The sequence below is a fragment of the Sinocyclocheilus grahami genome, unplaced genomic scaffold (assembly GCF_001515645.1).
Source record: "Sinocyclocheilus grahami isolate Dianchi unplaced genomic scaffold, SAMN03320097.WGS_v1.1 scaffold769.1, whole genome shotgun sequence".
In the NCBI taxonomy this organism is placed as follows: Eukaryota; Metazoa; Chordata; class Actinopteri; order Cypriniformes; family Cyprinidae; genus Sinocyclocheilus; species Sinocyclocheilus grahami.
Window position 1 is genome coordinate 482923 of NW_015505948.1, and position 25856 is coordinate 508778.

Consider the following 25856-nt stretch of genomic DNA (forward strand, 5'->3'; position numbering starts at 1 on the left):
TGTTTTCTTCACCTCACCGAGCACAGTGTGCAGTCTGACTTTGATCATCTAGCTTTGACACTTGCAGGCTCCACACACTCCAGAAAGCTCATTCAACATCTTATTCGCACACTTGGATAATTTCCCAAGAAAATAAAAATAAAACCATAGAGCATTACTGAACAATAAATGTGCCTAAATGCTCTACACTGGAGAAAATATGAACTTCTTGAATGAGCAGGATCTAAATCTATTTTTACAATAACTGCATGAGATCTTATAGTGTAGAGTGTGTGCCATTATTCGCCTGCAATTAAAGACAATTATTCCCTTTCTTAGACCAGAGTGAGTGAAACAGTGGTGATAAGAAACAAAAGCCAAGACTAATATGCATATTCAATGTTTTAACATACTGTAATATGGGATATTTTAAGCATGCATGAACGGGACAAAATGACTCTGTCCCTTTAAGAGTCTGTGTAGTCGTTCCATTGCTTGCAAAAACGAACACTATAACCTCCATCTTTTTCAATATTTCCTTCACAACCACCCATTTAACACATTTTGTCATGTTACCACCCTAGAATGGTCATAGAGTTTCTGAAATACATTCATAACAACTGAGAAGCCCCATGAAACCATTTAAAATAATGTTAAGGTTGACCAAATTCATATATTTCAACAGATCTGGCTAAACGGATTATAAAAATAAAACTACAAACCTCAGAAATGTTGTTCCAAATCTCTAAAAGGTTAATTACTAGAAGTCAAGGTCACTACAGTGGCATTTCGGTCTAGTTTTCCATTGCATGATGGGTATTGATCATATAATCAGGGTTGGAATGTGCCTGTTGGTGGAACTTTTGGTATCCACTTGGTTCAGAGCGGATCCTTTAATGGTTCAACTGATTCATTTGGAATTAATGAACCTAACGGCCACAGAAACGGGCAATAAATAAAGTAAACTGAAAGCATGCTATTTACACCACAACGTAAACTCAGTTCTACAAGATAACGTAACCCAAATTATTTAATCTATCATTTGGTGAATCAATTTTCAAGTAGCCAATTTATTCCACCAGTAATCCTTCACCCTGTTCAATATAAATAAATAAAGGAAAACCGAGAATAATTAAAATCATATTAAAAATAACCATTATAATCAAATAAGAACAATAAATAAACTTCGACCATCCCCTAATTTCAATATTTCCTTCAAGCAAAATCATTCATTTTCCAAGCAAGGGTCATTACCGGTGAAAGTAATGTGCAGGTTTCTCTTTCAAGCTGTCTTGTAAGTGCCGAACATGTTGTGACGGTCTTTCTGTTCTCCAAATCTTGAGTCTGATTCTCGAAATGATGCAAAATGCAACCGAATGATCTCTTACATCAACCAATGCCCTTGAGCATAAGAAAACCCTTTAGGAGACAAAAAAGGGGAAGGGGAATGGGGTATGAAGTAGTTCAGAGCCTCCTTAAGATTATAGTTCAATCTCAAAAGTCTTTTGTAAGTCATTCGAAAAAGGGTTTTGCGCCTTCGGTTGCGATTTGGACTCTAGAGCAGCCCACTTTGCCTCAAAATGCTCTGCTTCCTGGGAACTGCATGTGGGATTCAGATTCAGACTCTCCATCGGCCAACTAGTGCCGCTTTTTACGGTACTACCGTTTTGCGTGATACTCGTAGTCGTGGTCGTTGATGGAAAGGAGCTATGCAGATGGCCGTTGACGGTCGGAGGAGATGCGAACGTGGTGGTTGGGAAGCCCCCGGTCAGGGTGGAGAAAGCTGATTGTTGGCCACTGCCAAGCGTACCCGTCTTCAGGCCCATCCCGACCCCCATCGCCACTCCACCACCCCCTGTCCCGGCCGCAGTGCAGAATACATTAGCCACCATCTGTGACGGTGTGATGCCCACCACGGGCACACTGGCATTGGGATACGTCATGCTGTTGGCCAGACTGGGCATGTACGGCTGCATAGGTACAAAAGCCGGTTGAAGGGGCTGTTGGGCGAACATGCCTACGGGTGCGGGAGTGACGTCAAAGGCCATTGGGAACGGCTGCATGGAGGAGGGGAGGGAACCGGGTGCGATGGGCATGGTGGGCACCGGTGGAGGTTGCTGAGTGGGTGGTGGTGGTAGGGTCGGTGGAGTCTGCTGCTGGGATTTCACCGCTTTAGCCACTTCCTCCAACCAGCGTTCTGCTTCGGACGGGGTTCGTTTGTGGCCGCCCTGAGGAATGGGTGGAGGAGACTGGACAGCCGGCTCTGTCTGAACCCATGAGCTTGTAGCTGGGAAGTGGAAGGAGTAAGAATGTTAAAGCATGCCTCAAGACACATTTCTTAATATATGACCGTGCTGGCAAAATGAGTCGGAATGTGACCAGGCTAATTTTGAGCTACAGGCAAAAAAAAGTGAAAAATGTCGATTTTGGTCGAATTTTAGGTTTTCACAAAAATGAGCTCATTAAAGGGGTCCTATTATGCTTTTTCACTTTTTCAACTTTAGTTAGTCTGTAATGTTGCTGTTTGAGCATAAAAAAAGATCTGCAAAGTTACAAAGCTCAAAGTCCACTTCAAAAGCAGATATTTTATTCAACAGAAAGCACTTTTCAAAAACTACAACGAACGACTCGTTTGGACTACAATGCATATTTTCCGGGATTTGTGATATATCACAAATATCGACGAATGGGATGAGACCTGGTTGAGCTGCACTAGAGAAGGCAACGAGTGTTATCACGATATCGGAGACACGCTAGCTTTCCCGAGGCAGACGAACTTAGAGTGGTTACAGTCATCCGGGTTTAAATCGCGCTCAAATTGATTTGATATTGATGCAATATTTACACTGAAGCTCGCAGGCGGCTATGGTAAGGGGCATGACATTTCCCGACCAGGCGCCGAGTGCTGCCAATCACAACACACACAGCTAACCAATCACAGCGCATTTCGTATTTCAGAAGGCGGGCCTTCATTTGATACAGGAACTATTCGAGCCGTTCATGCCTGGCTGGGGAGAGAGGTGTTGTAATAATGTAAAATATGTGAAAAATAATGTGTTTTTCGAACAACCTAGTATGAGAGCCTGTTCTAGTACACCCCCAAAACAAAATCAAGACTTTGTAAAAGAGCATAATAGGACCCCTTTAAGCCCTCGTCTAGCGATCCCAGTGCTCCAAATGGTAATTAAACATCTAAAAGTATCTTTATTTGTACGTTTTCTGAGAGGAGTACCTTTTCTCCACTCGCTTCTCATGCTGCCTCTCATCCGAAGTGCACGCATAAAGACTACAGACACCAACAGCTCTATCCCGATACACATTATACACAGATTTACAGTAGGCTAAATATATTTAAGTATTCACGCAAACATAATCTGTTATCTCTTAAGGGAACATTTAGGGCAGTGGTTCCCAACCCTGGTCCTGGAGACACCCCAACACTGTCTCCTTTCTCTGACACACCAGTTTCAGCTCTTGGAGTCTCTCCTAATGAGCTGATGACCTGAATCAGGTGTGTTTGATTAAGGAGACATGCAAAACATGCAGTGTTGGGGTGCCTCCAGGACCAGGGTTGGGAACCACTGGTTTGGGGAACTGTTGGGGAAAAACATCAGATGTGTAACATTATATTAGATCCGTGCATTACACTATTTCTTAAAGGGATAGTTCACACAAAAATGAAACAACGTATGCTGTTCTGTGTCAGCTGCGCCACGTGAATACGTTATCTGCAAAGTGCGGCTGACACAGAACAGCATATGTTGTTTATGTTCAGTGGTTACTCTCTAAAATGGCACCAGGGTGACGCAGAAGAGACAAATTGCTAAATAAAGTCGTTATTTTTATTTTTTTTTGCACAAAAAGTATTCGTGTAGCTTCGTAAAATTACAGTTGAACCACTGATGTTACATGGACTATTTTAACAATGTCCTTGCTACGTTTCTGGACCTTGACCGTGGTAGCATACTTGCTGTCTATGGGAGGGTCAGAGATCTCTCGGAATTCATCAAAAGTATCTTAGGCTACGTTTACATGACAACGATGTAGTCAAAAACGGAAACATTTTTGTTTCGGAAAAGTTCCATGTATACACGACAACATTTTCAAAACGATTCGCGTTTACACATATCCGTGAAAACAGCCAAAAACGCTGTATTACGTATGCCAGGCCAGTAGTTGGTGCTGTCACCTTGTTAGTAAACAGTACCTGTAGGGAAGTGACGATGATATGATGTTTATTATGCGTCTCCACTGTTGACTGTAATGTTAGTGAAGTAAATCCACACTTTGCTGAAGAAGCGTTAGCAAACTCTTGAGCAGCAACAACAGTACCATGTACTCCGCCATTGTTGTGTATGTTTGTTCGCGCTTGCCTTTAAAATCGACACGTACTGCGCATGTCTACATACCTAACACGTACTATGTGCGCGCATGAAGTCACCGTTTTCAAAGATTCCAGTTTTGGGTGTGACAACGGTGGCGTTTTCAAAAACTTGCACTTTGAAACCCGTTTTCAAAAATATGCATTTTCAGTCCCCAAAACGCCATTATCGTGCAAACGAACAGGCAAAACGCATAAAAAGTTTCCCGTTTTTGGCTGAAAACGTTGTCGTGTAAATGGCCCTTAATTTGTGTTCCTAAGATGAACGGAGGTCTTTCGGGTTTGGAACGACATGAGGGTGAGTAATTAATGACAGAATTTTCATTTTTGGGTGAACTATCCCTTTAATATAGGCCGTCTGTCTCATTAATGTTGATCAAATGATAAAAGAAAACAGGGAATCACTCGCTGCTCTTGATTGAACTGCTTTTAATAATCAATTTATTTATTTATTGTATTTTTAATGTAAAGGTAATGTTTAAGGTAAATTTATTTGTAAATTTTACATTTTACTATTTGTTTTTCTTTCTTGAATGCTTTTGTTTAGCTGTAAAGGGGAAAAATTAATACACTATACACTTGTTTCTTTCTATTTGCTCTTTTTTTGCATCGGTTCTTATTTATAACAACAAAGATAAAATAAAAAATAGCTATATTGTGACTCATTTTGCCAGCACACGTCACATATTGCAATGTTTCATAATATGTTTGTGGATACACTGTGTGATACACTATAATTTTCAAGTTTGGGGTAAAATTTAAGAATAACATTTATATTAATATTTTTTAAGCAAGGACGAATTTAACTGATCAAAAGTGACAGTAAAGACAGTTATAAAGTTACAAAAGATTTATATGTCAAATAAATGCAGTTATTTTGAATGCTCCATTTAAAGAATCCTGAAAAATATTAATCAGCATAAACAACACAATTATCAACACTGATAACACGAAGCATTATTAAGAATGATAACTGAAGGATCATGTGACACTGAGTACTGGATTAATGGATGCTGCTACAGCTTTGCATCACAGGAATAAATGACATTTTAAAATATATTCAAATAGAAAACGGTTATTTTAAATGTTAATAATATTTCAAAATATTACTGTTTTTACTGTATTTTTAATCAGATAAATGCAGCCTTGTTGAGCATTAGAGACTTCTTTCAAAAACATTTAAAAATCTTAATTATTCCACACTGTATGTGGGATTGTGCCGTCTGTGTTACCTTGCGGTGGAGCAGGTGGAGGGGGAATGGCAGGTGGAGCGCTGCAAACCGGTAAGCAGTTGCTGGTGGCTTTGGCACACAGATCCTCAGATGGTTTGGTGAAAGAGCTGTTGATTTGGCTGCACAGAACATTTATGCTGTCCGCCTCTCCTGCCACTGATAGATCCATCTCTGGAACTGACACAGACCAATAGAAAAGGTCAATCACACCTGTTTGGCTTATTTCGGTGGGCCATGTATACAGTTTATGGGATTTTCCTTGCTAAAATAACCTGGATCTATGATACAAGGTAGAGATGCATAATACGTTATCATTAAATAGTTTGGGTTTGTTACGTTTTTTTTTTTTTTTAGCAAGGATTCATTAAACTGACATTTATAATGTTACAAAAAATTTCATAATAGAACTGTTTATTTTGAACTGTTTATTTATCAAAAAACCCCTGAAAAATGCATCACAGTTTCCATAAATATATTAAGCAACACTGATAATATTAAAATTGTAAAAAAAACATTCTTGATCAGAAAATTTGCATATTAGAATTTAGATTTCGGATTAGATTAGATTTCTGAGGGATCATGTGACACTGAAGACTGAAGTAATGATGCTGAAAATTCAGTTAAACTGTAATAATATTTCAAAATATTAGTTTTACTGTATTTTTCATAATTAAACGGTGAGCATCCTTGATGAGACTTCTTTCAAAAACATTACAAAATCTTACTGTCCCCCTACTTTTTAATAGTAGTGTATCATATCAATTATCAAACAATATTACAGATTTCTTTATTTTATTTATCATATTGGTTCATAATATGTTGGATGATATTTGATTTTTAATTGTGCATGCTAATTTTCACTATTTTTACATTTAGATTGCCATTACCATACTTTTTTACACGATACAGAACAGAATTTTAATATCAACCATAATGGTTAGCAGCCATGATATGACAGTAATTATCAGATTATCAGCATCACACAGAATTTTAATATTGGCGTTTCTCTAATAAAAAAAAAATCATGTTCTGGTTTGTACTGCAGTCCTCAAAACAAGAAAAACAATTGTACCTCATAAAACAAGTTGTCCTCAATCTTCCTACATATTAATTTACATTGTTCATGAATAAACCCAGCCAAACATAAAACATATGACCCATAAGAAACACATACGACCCATAATTCCCCTTTTAGAATCTAGTCTAAGGGATTAAGCTAGAGCTCAGACAGAAGTTCAATATTGCATGCAAATGCAAAACATGTTATTTATAGAGCACTACACTAGAAAGGATCAATGGAAAGTACCTGTACATCTACAGGTAAATGCAGCAGTTTATGGTCTGGAATACACACTCAAATGATTTTATGGGTACAATCATAAGGTTTCAGTTTGCAGGCTCAACATGAGATACATTTGAAATGTCAAAGTCCTCTGGTTGATGACGCACAGTACACATAAACTGCAGTCAGTACTATCACATGGGTAAACATGGGTACTGGGTCAACATTACGGTTCCATTACACTTACGCTGCTTGAGTACACAAAAACATCTAACCTGGGTTCTTGGTCTGGAAGTCCGTCTTGCGCTGCAGGGTTGATGGGAGATCATTCAAGCGTAGGGAGAGCTGCCGTTTGAAAGGTGAGTTCTTCTGGCTGAGTTGTGGAAAGCCACGGAAAGAGCCCTGCCGCACCAACTGCTCGATAGGAGCGTGGCGGCGCGGGATGGCGCGAGGCCCGCCTGGCTCCGCTCGCTCCCCCGGTGACGCCGCTCCTTCTGGAGGAGATGCATTTCCAGGCGGCATTGCAGAAATTCCACACACTTCTGCAGAGAGGCACGCTCACTAATAAGAATCATTTTTCACAAAGAAAGCCCATGGTGTTTGAGAGTGATTGTAATGAGACTGACCTTTCTTTTTGTCCTGCAGTTGTTTCATGATGTCCTCTCGGTCACTCTGCTGTCCAGCTGAGGAGACGCGGAAGGAGCCTTCCCTCACAAACGATGTGCGGCTTGCATCGAAGGAAGCTGTGACCCCACACTCCTTCTCTCTGCGTTGCTTCCGCTCAAGACAAGCGGCAAAGGCGCATCCAACCGCATGACTCAAACGTTCACCCTAATGTTGTGGAGGATGTTCCATTAGCATCATGACAACACTGTACACTCCAAAGATTTTTTAATTAGCTTTTTTTGTCATGTTGCTCCAGTAAAAATATCTTAAGATATAAATTTAAGATAAAATATACATTTTTAACTTTAACTTATAATAATAAAATATTTTAAAAGTAATATAAAGATAAAAAAATATATAAAGATATTAAAGACCTCTGTTAATATATTAAATTTAGCTAATTTTTCCAATATGTATGTAGATTTATAATAATAATGTTGTGGATGATGGCAACACTGTATATATAACACTATATATATACATTTTAAAAATCTTTAATTAGCTTATTTGTCTTGTTGTTCCAATAAAAATATGTTAAAATTGAAATTTAGGATAATTAAATTTTTTTTTATATAAAAATAATAATAATACAAATATACACATATTTATCTATCTATCATTTTTATTTCTTAGCTCTTAAGATATTTTTTCGTGGTTAACAATAGCCCCGCCACAAATATAAAGATTATATGCTTATTGCTTATATACTGTATATAAAGATTAAATGCTTCTGACAATATATCTTAATAATATAGATAGATAGATAGATAGATAGATAGATAGATAGATAGATAGATAGATAGATAGATAGATAGATAGATAGATAGATAGATACAAATCTACACATGCATGAGTATGTATGAATTTGAATGAATTTTACTTTGTAAGTAAATTAATCATGTTTTAAGGATGTTTTGACATTTTACTGGAATATGAAAGAGAAAAATACTGACTGGGGAAATTATATTTTTTAGAGTAGCATAACTAGATTAGTCGGTGTTTGCATACACTGTATGCTACTGTTGTTATGGGACAGACAAAAACATCATATGGTCACAAAATGTTTTTGTCTAGACTAGTATTGGGGTCCTAATCAAAATTCCATTTCATTCTAGTCCTTAATGTGTTTTTCTCTGTGCCTCAAGTACAGATAACAGTCTCTAAGCGGTTATTCCGGTTGAGATAACACTGCCATAATCCCTTTCTTAATCCCACTTTGCGGGGAATAGAGGCTGAAGAATTAATCCCCGCTGGGTTCTCCTCACCGAGTCCTTCAAGGCCATGAAGCAGTGGCAGATCCAGCGGCGAGTTGTACCATCACGGCAGATGTAGGAGAATGCCTTGTCGTAATTACGGTCAGGTGCGCAGAAGGACACCTTCTCAATGGTCTGGTCAACAATGAGGTCCTACAGAGAAAGTAAAAAGGGGCAGACCGGTTGTTGTTTGTGCTCATTAAATTAGTAGATTTGATGCAAAAGGCATTATAGTGTTTCAAAAACATGAAACCAACTTGAATAAAAATGTTATATTACATCCCACGAACTAGAAAGCCATGTTTTAAATGAGATTCTTCCTCTTATTTGTCCATGACTCAACCACATTGTACCGTTTTGTCCTTTTGATTCTTCTTAAATGACTAAAGCTTTTTGTGTAGCCTGGACCTCCCACTGTAACAGTGGCTAGTGTTTCCTTGTTAGGGGGCCACAATAAATACATAATGCATGAGCTGTAGGTGAGGGGTGAAGCAGAGGAAGACTGGGTCGAGGTGAGGGGCCCATTCATTGTTAGCCAATTACTGACTGAAGGGGCCCAGTTAGAACTCTAAAAGCTTCGTCATGGATGATTGTGTTCTGGGGGGAAACGGGGGTTTACAGTGGATGGGAAGAACTTTATGGGGTCATGACTTCTGACTCATCTCAGTTGTCAGGAATAAGACAGTCTGGTCTTGTAATCAATAACACTTTCAGGGCTCGAAAATAAGTACTGCCTGATGGCCCAGGACAAGTGTGAAAGATGCTCGGGACAGTTGAAGGAATTCAAGAACATCAAGAATGTTTATCATTTGCAAGTGTTTTGGTAATTTAAACATTGAAACCATTCAGGTGCAAGAAGATGTGAAAATGTGGTACTTGCTAAATATAAGAAAATAAGTACACCAAAAATAAGTTCTCTTTCACATCTTATTGCGCTTGAACACACAAAAACACAAAGTATTATGTCAAAATAATTATCTTGGCAAGTATCCTCAAACACAGTTGGTTATGTCTTAAATGAACATAAACATTTGAAAGAGAAATCGGATGTGTATCAGTATAATGGATAAGTCCATTAGGTCGTAAAGTGACAGCAGCCTAATTTACCTGTTGCTGTCTGTGTCATTAAAATTAATCAAAACAAATTATTGCTTCCAGCTAAAATACGAGTTTGTTATCCATAATATTGCTTTCTTCATATTGCTTGCAACATTTACAAGTGAAAATAGTCTAAAACATTTGTAAATAAATTCACTGGAGGAAGAGTTATTATGGATTATGGAGTCAAATTTTGGTCAGAAGTGACAGTTTAAAGTTAAAATGTATTAACGATGGATTTGTTCTTTATAAACATGCAGCTTTTTCGTCACAAGATGTTAATTGATGGACTGGAGTCGTGTGGATTATTGTGTTTTTATCAGCTGTTTGGACTCTCATTCTGACGGCACCCATTCACCGCAGAGAATCCATTAGCGAGCAAGTGATGTAATGCTACATTTCTCCATATTTGTTTCGATGAACAAACAAACTCATTTACATCTTGGATGACCTAAAGGCGAATGCAATTTCAGAAAATTTTCATTTTTGGGTGAACTATTCCTTCAACCTACATTTAATTTGTACAGTGAAGTCTATGCAGTGAAGTGTTATTTTACATTTGATTATTTAATTTATGTATCTGAAAAACTTCATTTAATTTGTGTCTTTATTCTATTCTTATTTTATTACTGACTTTTAATTTGCCTATAATAATATTATAATATAAAATTATTAAAGCATTTTAATAAAATAACGCTATTATAGTTAGGCTAGTAGTTTTTACTGTGGTATTGAATTTGGAATGCAGAAGTGTGAAAATTCACTGGTATCTAGAAATGTGGTGTCATAACCCTATATATTAGAATACATGGTTACATAGTCAAAAACAATGGGAATAATAACAATTTATTTATTAATTCATTCATTTTTATGGCGGGGCTATAGGACATTTTGGCAGGGCAAGTAAAAATTTGAACCACAGGTCCAACTGAGCCAATAGAAAAAAAATTCTTAGTGTTGAGCCCTGCCTTTTACTAATATTAATAGATTGACAAGTGAAGTTTAACCAGAGAGAGGAGAGGAGGAGGTGCAGGACACACAGGTGGTGTGTGAAGGTGGCAGGAAGGATTAGGTGGTACTGCTGACTCATATGCATACGGGAGGATTACTAGAAGGGCATAGTGAGTAAACGACTGAGTCTGAGGCCCTTACGAGAAACAAAAAAAGAAAGCTTTGTGGCCTTCCGCCTTTTACTGTGTGAGCTGAAAAGGAGGAACGGGCGGATAATTGAACTCATTATGTGAGGCCTTTGACCTTTTCTGGTTAACTTTCCGGGTTTTGTGTGAGGGAAGGATGTTACATTAATCCTTGAAATTTGAAAAGAAAAACCCAACCATGAGAGACACGTGAACCCTTGGCCTTAAAAGTCATCTTGTCTGTGTGATGTCTCATGAAGCTGGATGGTCATGTGACAGGTCTTTTGGAGGCCTGCCAGCTTCCTCCTACTGCATATTTTGTGTTTCCTACAGATTCACTCTCTTTGCTGACGGACTCAGCTAATTGATGGCTTGGGAGCTTTTCGGGGCTTCAAAGACTTTTTTATCCTTGATTAATGGCTTTCAATGGACACACAACAAAATGCCTATACACACTTACCTTGGTTTTGTCGTCCACTACTCTCAGGCCATCAGCAGACACCCAAAGCACAGCCTTGACCGTTTTTTTCCCACTCTGAGAAGAAATATTGAAACAAAATCAGCCTTTTGACACAACAGGATATTAGTACTACTGCAGAGGTTTTGATTTGCTCTGCATCAAGCATGCTAGCACAAATTTTTTTGCTATTTTTGACATTTCTATGACAGGTTTAGCTTTTGTTGGCTTAATTTGTACTCGAAGTGTATCAGAGAGCTGTCCAACAACATGCTGACCTGTGATGCAATGCAGTGAGTTTCAGGGACAAGACCCATCAAGGCCAGAAAACTAGTCAAATTTGGTACTATTATTTGGATATTATTATAATTTGGGGGATATTATTATTTATTATTATTACTACATTTGCCCTCACTTATATATCATTTAACAAATTTTGTTGTCATAATTTTTTTTTTCACACAGTCAAACAGGTATTTTACTCTACCATTAAAAAAATGGGGTCAGTATATACTGTATTGTTTTGTTTTTTTAAGAAATTAATTATTTTATTTAGCAAGGATGCATTAACAGTAGGGCATGATTATTATTATTATTATTAATAATAATAATAATACTTTTTTTTTTAAATCATACTGACTTTTTGGACTCAAAACAGTAGGGCACTATTATTATTATTATTATTATTATTATTTCCACAGCCAAACTCAAGAAGCAAAGCAGCATCGCATGTAGACTGCAGCTACACCTCAGGCTCAGTGGACTGCAAGGCAGCTCTCTAGGTTTTGGAGCAGAGTTTAAATCTTTCAGTAAATCTGTTGTGAGTGCAAGTCTGTCTAAGAGAGTGAAGGTTAGTACACCATGAAATGCATTTAATCTTGAAAAAACTGTAGGAAAAGGTTAAACTGAAGGATCCAACTATATATAAAAAAAAAAACTGAGGGAGACGTTACAAGCATCCCAAAAGTCACTGTCCAAATTTGCTAAAACAGCAGAAGACTGAGGAAATGACACTGGCTGAGCAAGAGACTGGGAGAACAAGGAACAAGCACAAGCTCAAAGCAGAATGAGATAAAGGCTTTGGGGGTTTGGGGAAGAAGAGAAAATAAAAGAAGTGACTGTGTAGACAGACACAGCGGGAAATGCCAACATGGGGATGAAAGAGCAGAGCGTATATGAACAGATGGAGGGGCCCCAAAGACAAGGGCCACACACACAGACAGCACTAGTGGGTGAAAAGTTTTTACATGATAAAAAACATTACATATTACAGTTCTGCTCTGACAATTCAGTAATGAGATTTGCAGGCTCAGGATATGACTATTGACAGAGCAGCAATACTGAAGACAATAGCCATCGACAGAGCAGCTACGCTTCATAAAGATTGATTTTTAAAATAAATGAGACTTTGTAGACTCTCAGTACATTAAATCCTAAGTCCTCAAAGAGCTTATGGTCTTCCGCAATGAGGAAAGGAGGACGTGAGGGGTTTTACAAAGGGATGAGAAAAACCTAGTTATATGGCTGGTTTTTTTTTCTGGTTATGCATGATTCAAATTGACCTACACAAAGACTATATACAAATTTACACTATACACTATGCAGAAATTATATAGAGTTTATAGAGCATATAATTCATAAAGCAACTTCAAATATTTTATAAAGCAGTGCTCAAACAGAGCAATTTCTAAGCAATTAAATAATTTAGAGCTCAGAATTATAAAACCAATTTATATTTGCTATATAAATGTATATTTCTTTTCTAAATTAATTTACATAAATGTTCTACTTATCGAGCAACTTATCTACATGGCATTTTTAGTGCATACTACAGATGCATAATACTACTACTACTACTACTAATAATAATAATAATAATAAATTACTGGATTTTGTTATTATCATTATTATTATTATTTTATTAATAAGCTATTTTTATATACAGTGGGTACGGAAAGTATTCAGACCCCCTTAAATTGTTCACTCTTTGTTATATTGCAGCCATTTGCTAAAATCATTTAAGTTAATTTTTTTCCTCATTAATGTACACACAGCACCCCATATTGACAGAAAAACACAGAATTGTTGACATTTTTGCAGATTTATTAAAAAAGAAAAACTGAAATATCACATGGTCCTAAGTATTCAGACCCTTTGCTGTGACACTCATATATTTAACTCAGGTGCTGTCCATTTCTTCTGATCATCCTTGAGATGGTTCTACACCTTCATTTGAGTCCAGCTGTGTTTGATTATACTGATTGGACTTGATTAGGAAAGCCACACACCTGTCTATATAAGACCTTACAGCTCACAGTGCATGTCAGAGCAAATGAGAATCATGAGGTCAAAGGAACTGCCTGAAGAGCGCAGAGACAGAATTGTGGCAAGGCACAGATCTGGCAAATAATTAGGATGTTAAGTAAAGATCATGTTCCATGAAGATATTTTGTAAATTTGTCCGAACTTCATTTGGACAATTTTAAAGGCAATTTGTTTTTTGCACCCAGATTCCAGATTCTCAAATAGTTGTATCTCAGCCAAATATTGTCATATCCTAACAATATCCTAACCATGCATCAATGGAAAGCTTATTTATTCAGCTTTCAGATCATGTATAAATCTCAATTTCAAAAAATTGACACTTATGACTGGTTTTGTGGTCCAGGGTCACATATTAGTATTCCTCTTTTATAGAGATGGCACACATGAGCAATTTCTGGGCAAATACTAAATATTTCAGAACACAGGAAAACTGACCAAATGAATGTTCACTATAAAACTTTCTATTATGATCAATTCTATTCTATTATACTACTATGAATTTATGATTATTAGGTCTAGAAAACATATGTAAATTAACTTTAGAACTTCCTGATATTTCCACCTTAACTCAATATAACTGATTTAAGATGGAAATATACTGTCTGTACTGGTTCACTGTACATATGCACAAAAGAGTCTACTTGGCTGCCAATTTGCTTTTCAAAGCAAGCATATGTTTTATTGCGTGGGGATGGAAAGCACTACAGTACTCACCACTTTCAGTTTTTTCACTGCTTCTTCGCACACATGCATCCCTCTGGACTCCTCTACCTCCACCAGGCCGAGGTACTGCAGAAAGAAAAGAAAAAAAGGGAGGAAACCACAGAGAGAGAGAGGTCAGAACTGATGAAATCCACATTTTCTATATTTCATCCACTACATCTATCACACCATTATTTCCCTGAACAACATTTGCGACGCGTTGTGAAAAAAATAAATCACCGCTCTGTAGTTTTTTACTGAGGCTATGTGAGAAAAACAGACAGGAACACAGATTTACTCAACTTCTTCAGGGAAAACTAGCCCAAACAGGGCTTGTGTAGTTTTCAAAGAGGAACCCGTTGAAAACACAGCAGAGGATATATTTTCTGGGACATTTTGTCCAGCCAAAACCAATCAAAATGTCCTCACATGGACACAATTAACAGTCATCAAGTCAGGGTTATGTGATTATGGTGGCCATGAGGACAGAGGCCATTACAGGATTACATCTCAGTCGCAAAGAGTCTCCTGATGCCTCAGGCTGGAGAGTAAAATTAGGCTGAATTGAATTATGCAAGATCCACTGCAATACATCCTCCACTTTACTTAATGATACAGACCATCTTTAGTCTTGAAAGAGCCTCTTTTCATTTCAAAACAATACTGTTAAACGATTTCAATTGAATTAATTACATGAAATGCTGAGTAATTAAGTACATTAATCGCATATGAAGCGTTCAGATGCAAAAGCCTCTAAATGCTGTTTGAAACTTTCTTCTGAAATTTGACTTCTATGTGTAGGTTCAGTAATTTCAAAAAATAGGCCTAGGTTCTTTTCATTGCCACGAATGTGAAATAACTGAACATAAACATAGGAAATTTTGCAAATTTGAGAAGATTTCAGATGGCACTTAGAGGCCTTTGCATCTGAACTCTTCATATATCACTATTTTGTGAGAAAAGCCATTTTGTAAGAATTATAAAAAGTGAATTTACTAATTTGACTGTAATATTAATACTAGCCACATTCTGGGAAATGATTAATTCTGTTATATTCTTGTGATATTTTTTCACACTGAATGAATATGTTACATTGACAACCCTGTTTTAAGTCATTAAAATACTCACAAAACTACCATTCAAAAATATGTTTCTTTAAAAGACATTCGTACTTTTATTCAGCAAGGATGCACTGAATTGATTAGAACAGATTTCTATGCTGTTTAGAACTTTCTCTTCATCAAAGCATCCTGAAAAAAATGTATCAAGGTTTCCCTAAAAATGTTAGTAGAACAACTGGTTTCAACACAGATAATAATAATAAATCTTTTCTGATTTTCCTGAATCTTTCCAGCAGCAAATCAGCATATTAGAATGATTTCGGAAAGATCGTGTGACACTGAAGACTGGAGTAATGATGCTGAAAATTCATCACACACTCTTAAAAATAAAGGTGCTTCACGACGCCATAGAAGAACCTTTTTTGTCTAAATGGTTCCATAAAGAACCTTTAACATCTGAAGAACCTTTCTGTTTCAGGTTCAGGTTCTTTGTGGCGAAAGAAGGTTCTTCGGATTATAAAAAGCTAAGGAAGAGATGGTTCTTTAAAGAACCTTTGACTGAATGCTTCTTTGTGGAACCAAAAATGGTTCTTCTATGGCAGTGGTTCCCAATCCTGGTCCTGGAGAACCCCCAACACTGCAGGTTTTTGGTGTCTCTCTTATCTGACACTCACATTTGAGGTCTTGGAGTCTTCACTAATGAGCTGATGAGTTGAATCAGGTGTGTTTGAATAGGGAGACATCTAAAATGTGCAGTGTTGGGGGTTCTCCAGGACCAGGATTGGGAACCACTGTTCTATGGCATCGCTGTAAAGAACCTTTTTTCACATTAGTTCAAATCAAAATGAAACAGACACCGTGTACTGCCTTTATACACTTTCCTACCCTTATTGTGAATGATTCATCTGTGCTCAGGTTCCAAAGAAAGAAAATGTTTGTCTTTGTCGTCTTTAATCAAAATGTCATATTCTTTTCCCAATATTAGCTGCAACGTCTAAAGTAATTTCGCATGATGGACGCCTTGTGTGACCGCACTTTTAGATCATGTTCATCATCTTATTCTAAATGATTAAAGCAAGATGTCTGTTAACAACCCTCTGGATGAATTCGGAAGCCCTGCCATTTAACTTCTCAACTTACCCGGACAGGAAAGTTGCATTTGCCCTTTCGTACAGCCTCTTCGTCTGCCTGCCATTGGTGCGGCCGGCTGGCCTCCGGCACGTAGGCGGGCTTCTTCCTGCGCAGGCTCTGACGCAGCTTATTCATCTCCACGCTCTCAAACTCTCTGTTGCTGAGAACAAAAAAGAAGACACATTAGCAGGAGTACATAGATATGATGAACAAACGAGCCCTTATTTCACCTCAGGATCAAAGTAACGTCCAAAAGTCGGATTTATTAGGACACACACTAGCTAGGTGTCAAGTGAATGTTGACACATCATACAGAAGGATATATTTCCAGTCACACTGGACAGGCAGGATGTAATCTGTCTGATTTGGATTTCATAAAATTGCCACCAAACTATTAATTTCATATTTTGGGTATGCAAATAACCATGGTATATTTGATTACACAGAAATTACAGAGAATGTATTCACTTCTGTCTAAAAAACAATTGCTTTGCTCCCAAGAGGCCTATTTATGCAACATAATTAGGTCATTCATTCTACCCTTAATTTGCATTGGTGATTTCAAATTCTGATGCACAACACCAGGCTGCTCTGAAGAATGCAAATATCCAAAGCTGGTTAGTCCAAGATAAACATTCACATCATACAAATTCCACTGAGAAAAATATACAGTAGTGCATAAATATACTACGACATTAAAAATGAAAAACTTAAGATAGTTCACTAAAAATTACAATTTTGTACTCGCCCTTACGTCATTCCAAACCCATAACACATTAATTCTTCAGTGAAACACTACGGAAGATATTTTGAAAAATGTCCTAGCCGCTCTTACAAAAAGGTAATTGGTGACTGAGAGTGAAAAAAAATGTCTTTATAACTTGTGTGCAATATTTAAGTCTGTGTTATTTATATATTATTGCAGTTGATATTTATTATTATTTTGAACTATCGCATATTTTAAGCTTTCATTTTAACTTACAGTTAAGAAAGGTTTACTAAAAAAGTTTTTCATCTAATATTTTATTTTATTTTTAACTATTTCAATTAACAAAAAAAATGTGTTAGACACCCTAATAATAACAATACACACACACACACACACACACACACATATATATATATATATATATATATAGAGAGATAGAGAGAGAAAGAGAAGAGACTTTATAAGGAGAAGAAAGAGGGAGCTTGAGATGTAGAAGGGGAGGGAGACAAGACTAAACTCCCTTATTGAATCTTATTGAGGTCACTGTTCTAATGTGTGTCGCTCACACTGTGGTGCCAGTCACAAATATCCTGACTGATGCAGCACCACTGACTGTCAATGCTGGGAGTGTCAAAAGGACATATTTTAGCAAATTAGTGAGTTGCCTGGAGAACTAGTTGACTAATTGGTCTTAAACCCTGTATTAGGCTGGCTTGAGGTTCACCTGACATGTTTTTTAGGGGGCGATTGCATAAGAAAGTTTAAAAAAATAAGAAATTTACATTTTCATTTTCATAATTTGCCACATAATTAGTGATGCACCAATATTAAATTTCAATATTAATTATCAATATTAACCCACAATTATTTTCATAATATGGCTGATAAACGGTCAGAGTTATTTTAGGATTGTATATTATTATGATATTTATGAATATTTTGATTTAGCTTTTACTTTCCGTTATCATTTAAGTTTTAGTTTAACTTGTAATTATTCTGTAATGTGTTTTTGTCATTTTTAATGTTATGTTTCAATATTTCCATATAGCTTTAATTTATTTTAATTTATGTTTTAGTAATTTTAGTACTTGATCGTACATTTATTTATAGCAGTTCCTCTCTTGTTTAAGTGTTTTAAATAAAATTTTCATCTAATATTTATATTAATTTCATTTCGGAATTATTTCAATTACCTGAAGTTAATAACGTCATAATCTATAACTGACCGATAATACCATTCTACACATTTTGTCTAAATAAAATAATAAAAACTAAAATTAATCCTTTAGAATAAAAGAAAAATAGATATTAATTTTGTGAAATGTAGAAATGTAACAGTGTTATTGGTGTTTATCTATTATCTATTTGTTTTCTTTTTATTTATTACACAATTAACAAAAAGCAAAAAAGGCCTCTTAACACTAGCTTGCTCTATTCTTTTTCTATTCTATCTGTTTTCTTTGTATTTAATATATAATAAAAAAACAACCTTGCTTACTACTGCGTTAGGCTAACTGAGACTTATCATAGCACTTGCGTATCATTGCTCTTTTATTGATTTTGATTGCTACCATTGTTCTCATTTGTAAGTCGCTTTGGATAAAAGCGTCTGCTAAATGACAATGTAAATGTAAATGTTTTTAAAGATTATCTTTAAGTAAGCATTAGATGATGCCAAAGTTTATCTAAGTATAAAAATACAGAAAATTAGAATGCACACAATTAAATATCCAACAATATAATAAGCAAAAAAATTATCATATCCAAAAACAAAAATGATACTGATATCATAAATCTGCAATCTGAATGTGTATGATTGACTGTTTACTTGAATAATGACTACAAGCAATATTTGCTTAATTGAAAACGCAAGTCAAATAATTCAATGTAATTAAATGTATTAATGTTTATATCTAAATATATCTATAACAGCTATATTTAGATAAATATAAATAATAAATATTATTTATAAATATATCTATAAAAATTCTAACTAAATTGTGAAATTTTACTAGATTTTGGTATCGCCTGCTAATATCAACACATAAGGTAAAGAAAACAATTTGTTCTTGAGAGGTTCTTATGAGACTTGCCAGGGAAATTTCCAAAACATGCATGTGAAAGTCACACAACAGCCATAAGAGCCACCCAAGCCATTCCATGGAAATGATTTCATCACCAAATGAAAACCAGCTGGAGCAACATGGGTAGAGTGAACCAAGACTAAATCAAAACAACATTCAAGACTTCATACACAAAACATTTGGCAGATCACTTCTCTTTATGTGTCTGTGTGATGGCCCAAACATATACCCCATCAAATTCAGACAAATATCTTAGCAAACGAGACATAAAAAATGATACATTAATATTGTGAATACGGTTAGCTTCTCCGAGAAGCATATGAAGACTTATTTATTTTAGAATCATAGCATATTCGTAGCAAATTCACACTGAAATAATACTTCAAAATTAACGGTAACATTTTTAAAAAGTTAAGGCTTCATAAGACCTGCATGAGTTGAATGAACTACTTTTATGAAGATTTTGTGAAACTTGAAAGTGAATGCGAATGTAAATAATGAACCAATTCTCATTTCTGGGTGAACTATTCCTTTAAGGTAATGGGTTTAAAGAGAGAAAAGGAACGAAAGAGAAAGAAACAGAGCAGTGAAGGGGCTAAAACTCACTTAGGCACGAGGCCTGTAGCGTCACAAGTAAATAACAAATCAAAAATGGGCCCTAGAGCAAAAGGCACAAAATCTACAAAAGACCATCTTAAGCTCCCCTGCGCCATCTCAGTCTGACTGTAGTGAAGCTGATGAGGTAAAGCCTGCAGTAAGACTCGAACTACAGTACAGAGGCGGAGGAGCAGATATAGCCTTTGTCTCATTATTGCTAAAATCAATGATCTCAGTGCAGGGAATCGAACCGCAGCAGCTGCCTGCACTCATTTCAGAGACACCGTGGGTGGACAGTGTAATGGAGGCTTTTTGGATGCTTTCGAAAAATGGAGTAATTGTAGCATGACACTCCAGTCTCTTACGGTAGGCTGTGCTCAGGCCCGGTAACTGGCACTGAGAGGACAGGCGGGAAAATAGTAGCTCATGATTTGTTCCAGCAGGGATGAACGGGAGAGTTCAGCTAAAATGGAAAATTCTGTCATTATTTATTTCATCCTCATTATTTACTCACCTTCTTGTCCTTTTTTTGTGGAACATAAAAGACATTCTGAAGAATATTGATGCTGCTCAAATAAAATAAGAAACTGAATGTGATCAATGGGCATCAATCATTGCAGCTTGAAAGCCCCTAATCACAATATGCTTTCATAGTATGAAAAACAGGAGCTGAGATATTCCTCTAAACAGGGCTGGATTTACGCATAGGCATTCTAGGCACATGCCTATGCTTGATCGTCCAGGGGGGGCCCAAACACAATAAAGAGATATATCCTCCTGACTACCAGGAAAAAACAGTTTTGTGAATTTAGTATTTTGTCATGTCATTACATTGTTTAGAGCATAAGAAAAGAGATATATCCTCCTGACTACCAGGAAAAAACCGTTTTGTGAATTTAGTATTTTGTCATGTCATTACATTGTTTAGAGCATAAGAAAAAATTAGAAAAATAAAATTTTTGGAAAATGATATTTTATTCATATGTTATGCCATGTCCTCTGTAGAAGACATCGGGACTTTAAAAAGGCCTGTTTTTTTAAGAAATAAAAAGACATGAATAGACATGAAAAGGCAAAAACAGTGGGATTTTTTTTTTAATCACAAATCAATTTAAATTTTTTATACCAAACTTTACATAAAGACGATTCTCAACTATGTTATGAAAGATATTTAAAAAAAAAAAATTCTTTATGCAAAATGTTTGTAAAATGGTCATAAACAAGTTTTTCCATTATATACAATGTATCTATAAACTGTATCTAATTTGCATATTAATGTGTTTTTGGGGCAACATAGAATGAACAAATAAGTGCAATAATGGGAGTAATAATTAGCAAGATTTTCATAATAATATCTAATATTTAATAGGAATATTGATACATAATTTTTTCTCTATTCATTTGTTGTGTCTCCCAAAATGTGTAATAAACATGCTTTAAGTCCTGGTGTCCTCTACAGTGGACATGTATGAAGTCGACGTCCTGTTTCATAACAGAAGGTCATATTTTGATTTGAAACCCTATAACATTTTCCTGAGATGTTGATTTATGACAAACAATTTGAAAATGAGTCAGATTTACATGATAATTACAAAATATGATCATATTTCCATAAGGGTGTTACACTTGATCACTAAATTAATGACAGCCATTTTTAAAGACCAATGAGAGGGAGTGGTCATGGTGAAACATCCAATCATTTTGTATCTCTGAAAAGCCCTGAATGTGCTCTGTACAGGACATCCAGACTTAAAACTGTGACATTACAAACTATTTCCATGTTTTCAGTAGCAAGGTTCTTGAAGCAGTTCAACTTAAAGATTCGCTATTAGTACACGCTGCTGCTGAACACTGCTGAGAGACGCACAGACGCAGGTATTCACACGCACTTAATCTCTCTCTCCCTCTCTCTCTTTCGCTCTCTCTCTCTCTCTAATAACTGCGTTAGACTCAATGCATATCAATGGCTCAAGCCTCTGTTATTAGCTCTAAAATGACGTTTTGGAATTTGCAACAGAACGTTTGAGATGAGGTGCGTAAAAAAATTAGCTAGTAAATCATCTGAAAAATTGATGTGTGATTGTCACTCCAGGCCGTTTCAATTATTAGAGAAATAATGCACTCCCGAAGTGGTTTTGTGGCCACGATGCCGTGCCTATTAATGGAATGGTCTTTCTCAGTTCTCAAACAAATTAAGAACTACATTCGATTTTTATTGACTGAACGCAAGTGCTTATTGCGATAGAAAACACTGTAACGATTTCATTGATTAAGACATTTTTTTTGTTTGCTTGGGTGGTGGTAATAATAGGACTATTATATTAATAGGGAAGGGGGCCCAAAAATTAGTTTTGCCTATGTCACGAAAAGAGGTAAATCCGGCCCTGCCTCTAAATATTGTATTTTGTATTCAGCAGGAGAAAAAATGTCATACAGGTTTGGACTGACATGAAGGAGTGTAAATAATGACAGAATTTTTTGGTGAATTATTCCTTCAACACCCTACGGTAAAATCCCAAAGTTATATTATCATGAGACAAGCAATTAAGGTTCCCCTGATATAAATGTTTGGACCAATACAAAATCATAAATATTTTCATTATTATTCAGATAACTGACAAATAACCAATACTAAAGTCTAAACTAATGTGTCTAAATAAAGTAACAATAATACACTGAGAAAAATTTTAAATGCTACAATTAATTTACTAGTGTTTTCAAAGTTACAAGATAGCAGAGGTAATCTAAATACAAAATGTGTAGAAGAAAAACAATGAAATATCTAATAATACCAAACACACATATATATATATATATATATATATATATATATATATACACACAGTATATATATATACACACATACACACACACACACACACTGTATGTATACATATGTATATATGTAACCGATACATTATCAATATATCATGCATCTCTAAATTACTACCATTGAAATAAAGTGATAGTATAAACTAATGCTTATACTATGCAAGGAAACATTAAATTGATCAAAGGTGCAGTAAAGACTGATTTCAAATAAATGTTATATTCATCAAAGAACCTCACAAAAAAAAATTCATTCATTCATTTTTCTTTTAAATTACAGTTTCCACAAAAACATTAAGCAGCACAACTTATTTAAACATTGATGATAATACAAAATGTCTTTTAAGCACCAAATAAGTATTTTCTAATGGTTTCTAAAGAATCATATGGCACCAAAGAATGGAGCAATGGCTGCTGAAAGTTCAGCTTTGCATCACAGGAATAAATTACATTTTAGAATATATTCAAATAGAAAACAGTTATTTTAAATTGCAATAATATTTCACAATATTACTATATAGTCAAATAAATGCTGCCTTTAAAGCTATTGTGTCCTATTTCACCAAATAATTAATCAAATAAGAGCCCAGCCCGGGTGTACACACATTTGTGGAGGACAGATACAGATCCACCCGCCCATGACCCAGTTTCAGTACCTCATAGACCGCATTTGCAAACATCATCTGACCCAGGGAGCAAAGGCGACTTGTTTCTCTGGCCATCTGCCGCAGCACGTCTAAAGAAGCTGCACCATATCACACCTGTTCTCAGATTGAGGTTACACTCACACACATAAACACGACACCCGCACACACCCACATACGTCAAATACAGATGCGAGTAATCGAGTTTGCAGATGACAGGGGAAAAGGGGTCAGACCAAATGTTTATCCTAAGAGAAACTGGTCTTTGCTAATATCATCAATACCGAAAGACAGTGACACAGTGACCATTTCACACTCACGGCCAGTGTGAATATGTGGGTCATTCTGGTTTGCAGTCCATGCTGTCGATTCAATCGCATAGAAGTTTCGATCAGAATTCACTGACATAAGCCGCAGAATGTTTTCAGTAGGCAAACTAAACCAATGTCCTAGTAAAACAATCCTCCTATAAAATGTATGTCTGTGCGCATGTTGCTTTAAAGAGTTAGACAGCCGAGGGCTCTAATGCAGTGAGACAGCTGAATCAGAGACTTATGTGCTCGATTGACACTCTACCTAACCAACAAGCGCTTCTGCAGCTTTTTCCAAACCAAAGTTTCTCTCAATCTGCCACAAGCTCAACTTAAAAGGCATTATTATTTGGCAAGGATATTTCTAAAGGATATTTCCCTTGCTGTGATGTATATTTTAGGGATAGCTTGGTTATTAGCTATACATGGCTAAAAAAAGACATCAACCTCTCCTTTGCTAAGCAGCCTTGCTTAGAGTCAGAAATTGAAGTAGCAATAGATAATTTCTTCCGTATTATGACATTTGTATATCTGAGTGTAATGATTATCGAAAAAAACGTGTAGGGTGTGGACCATTGGTTTTTGACTGGATTTTTAATATGTGGTCATTGCAGATGAATGCTAGCTTACAGTGACAGAGTTTATGTGGAATAAAGGCCAAAGTATACTTTTTTGTATATAATATGTTATGCTTACAGTGTGTATACTGTAAACATTATCATCGGCATAGTAGATACTCTGTGCATTCAGGTTGCTTTTTTTTTTCTTTTGCACTAATTGGTTGGTGCACAAGCTGGCCTGGGTTCTCAAAGAAAAAAAAACTGAAGAGACGGAACAACAATAAACATCCATTGCCAAACCACTCGAGATACATCTACAGTAAACGGGCACTTTGACGAGTGTTTGTGGTTAAGAGATTTCTGCAAGTATAAAAGAGTACAAAGACGTTTTTTTTTTTTCATTTATAACTTCTGGAGAGAAACAGCACAGACACTGAACAAAGATGAAAATAACTAGTGTTCATGTCTCGAGTTACATAGGCACTGGCGTACTTAGTTGTCACATTATGTTGCAAAAAGAAAAAAATATTTTAAAATCCAAATAAATGGCATACACAAGGTTTTATTGAATGTGCAGACAGGACAGTGCCGCAAGGAAAGAATGGTGAAGGTTTTCTAGCTCATGAGTCTTGAATTATTGATTTTGTTTATTTTGGGTGAAGGGCAGGACATTGAAAATAGCTCTGAGGCTCCTTTTTCAACAAAATGGCAACAAAGTACACAGTTTCTCATAGATTATCCTACAAACATCTAGTAGATTGACATACAGAGATTCTAAGAGCTGAGACTATCCTGATATAAAGGCTGACCTGTCCAGACAACAATGTCTGATGCCCTTGAAGAATAACTCGACCTTGAGATAAAATGTAACATCTTGATTTTCCATATTAAATAACATTTATAACTAGGTTCATCAAATATATTTTGATTAAACAAAGACTGGCATGTAGCATCAGTTATCAGCTCTAAATAGCTTAGTCCAGCTGTGTCCATAACAACGGTTGACTCATCAATAAGTAAGGTTCATCAAGTGTTTTTTTTCCCCCTCAACAAAAACACTTATGGAAGTTTTTTACTGCGATTCTGTCTCATCCATATCACTGCTGAAACTCATTTTAGAGAGATGTCAGAGGACCAAAGCCAGGTAAAGTATCAAAATCGAACCACCCGAGGATGTTTCAGTCAAAACTGACGTTCGATGAAAAGCTTGAGGCAAAACGCTGTTGAATATTCAGTTTTGGGATCCAAAAGAAGGAGGAGGCAACCACACCTCCTCTTCAGAGATTAACTTGGAGGAGGCGACAATAACACATGTGCTCAGTCTCATCACCATATGTGTCCTCGCCCACAGAAACAAGCGCTGACGCACAAAGACGTGAATTTGGCTGGATGTGCTGAGCTGCAGCCTCTGCGGAACAA

General features: G+C 36.2%; 1 protein-coding gene across 1 annotated transcript; it reads right to left on the reverse strand.

Moving 5' to 3' along the window:
- LOC107561381 (numb-like protein) lies at positions 1–25856 on the reverse strand. Its single transcript, XM_016245823.1, has 10 exons — positions 25519–25856; positions 19726–19731; positions 16713–16865; positions 14524–14598; positions 11488–11562; positions 8806–8946; positions 7501–7705; positions 7150–7416; positions 5593–5769; positions 1–2266 (listed from the first exon to the last, which is right to left on the reverse strand). Exons 1-10 carry the CDS (start codon positions 25549–25551, stop codon positions 1461–1463), a joined length of 1938 nt encoding a protein of 645 aa, XP_016101309.1. The 5' UTR covers positions 25552–25856; the 3' UTR covers positions 1–1460.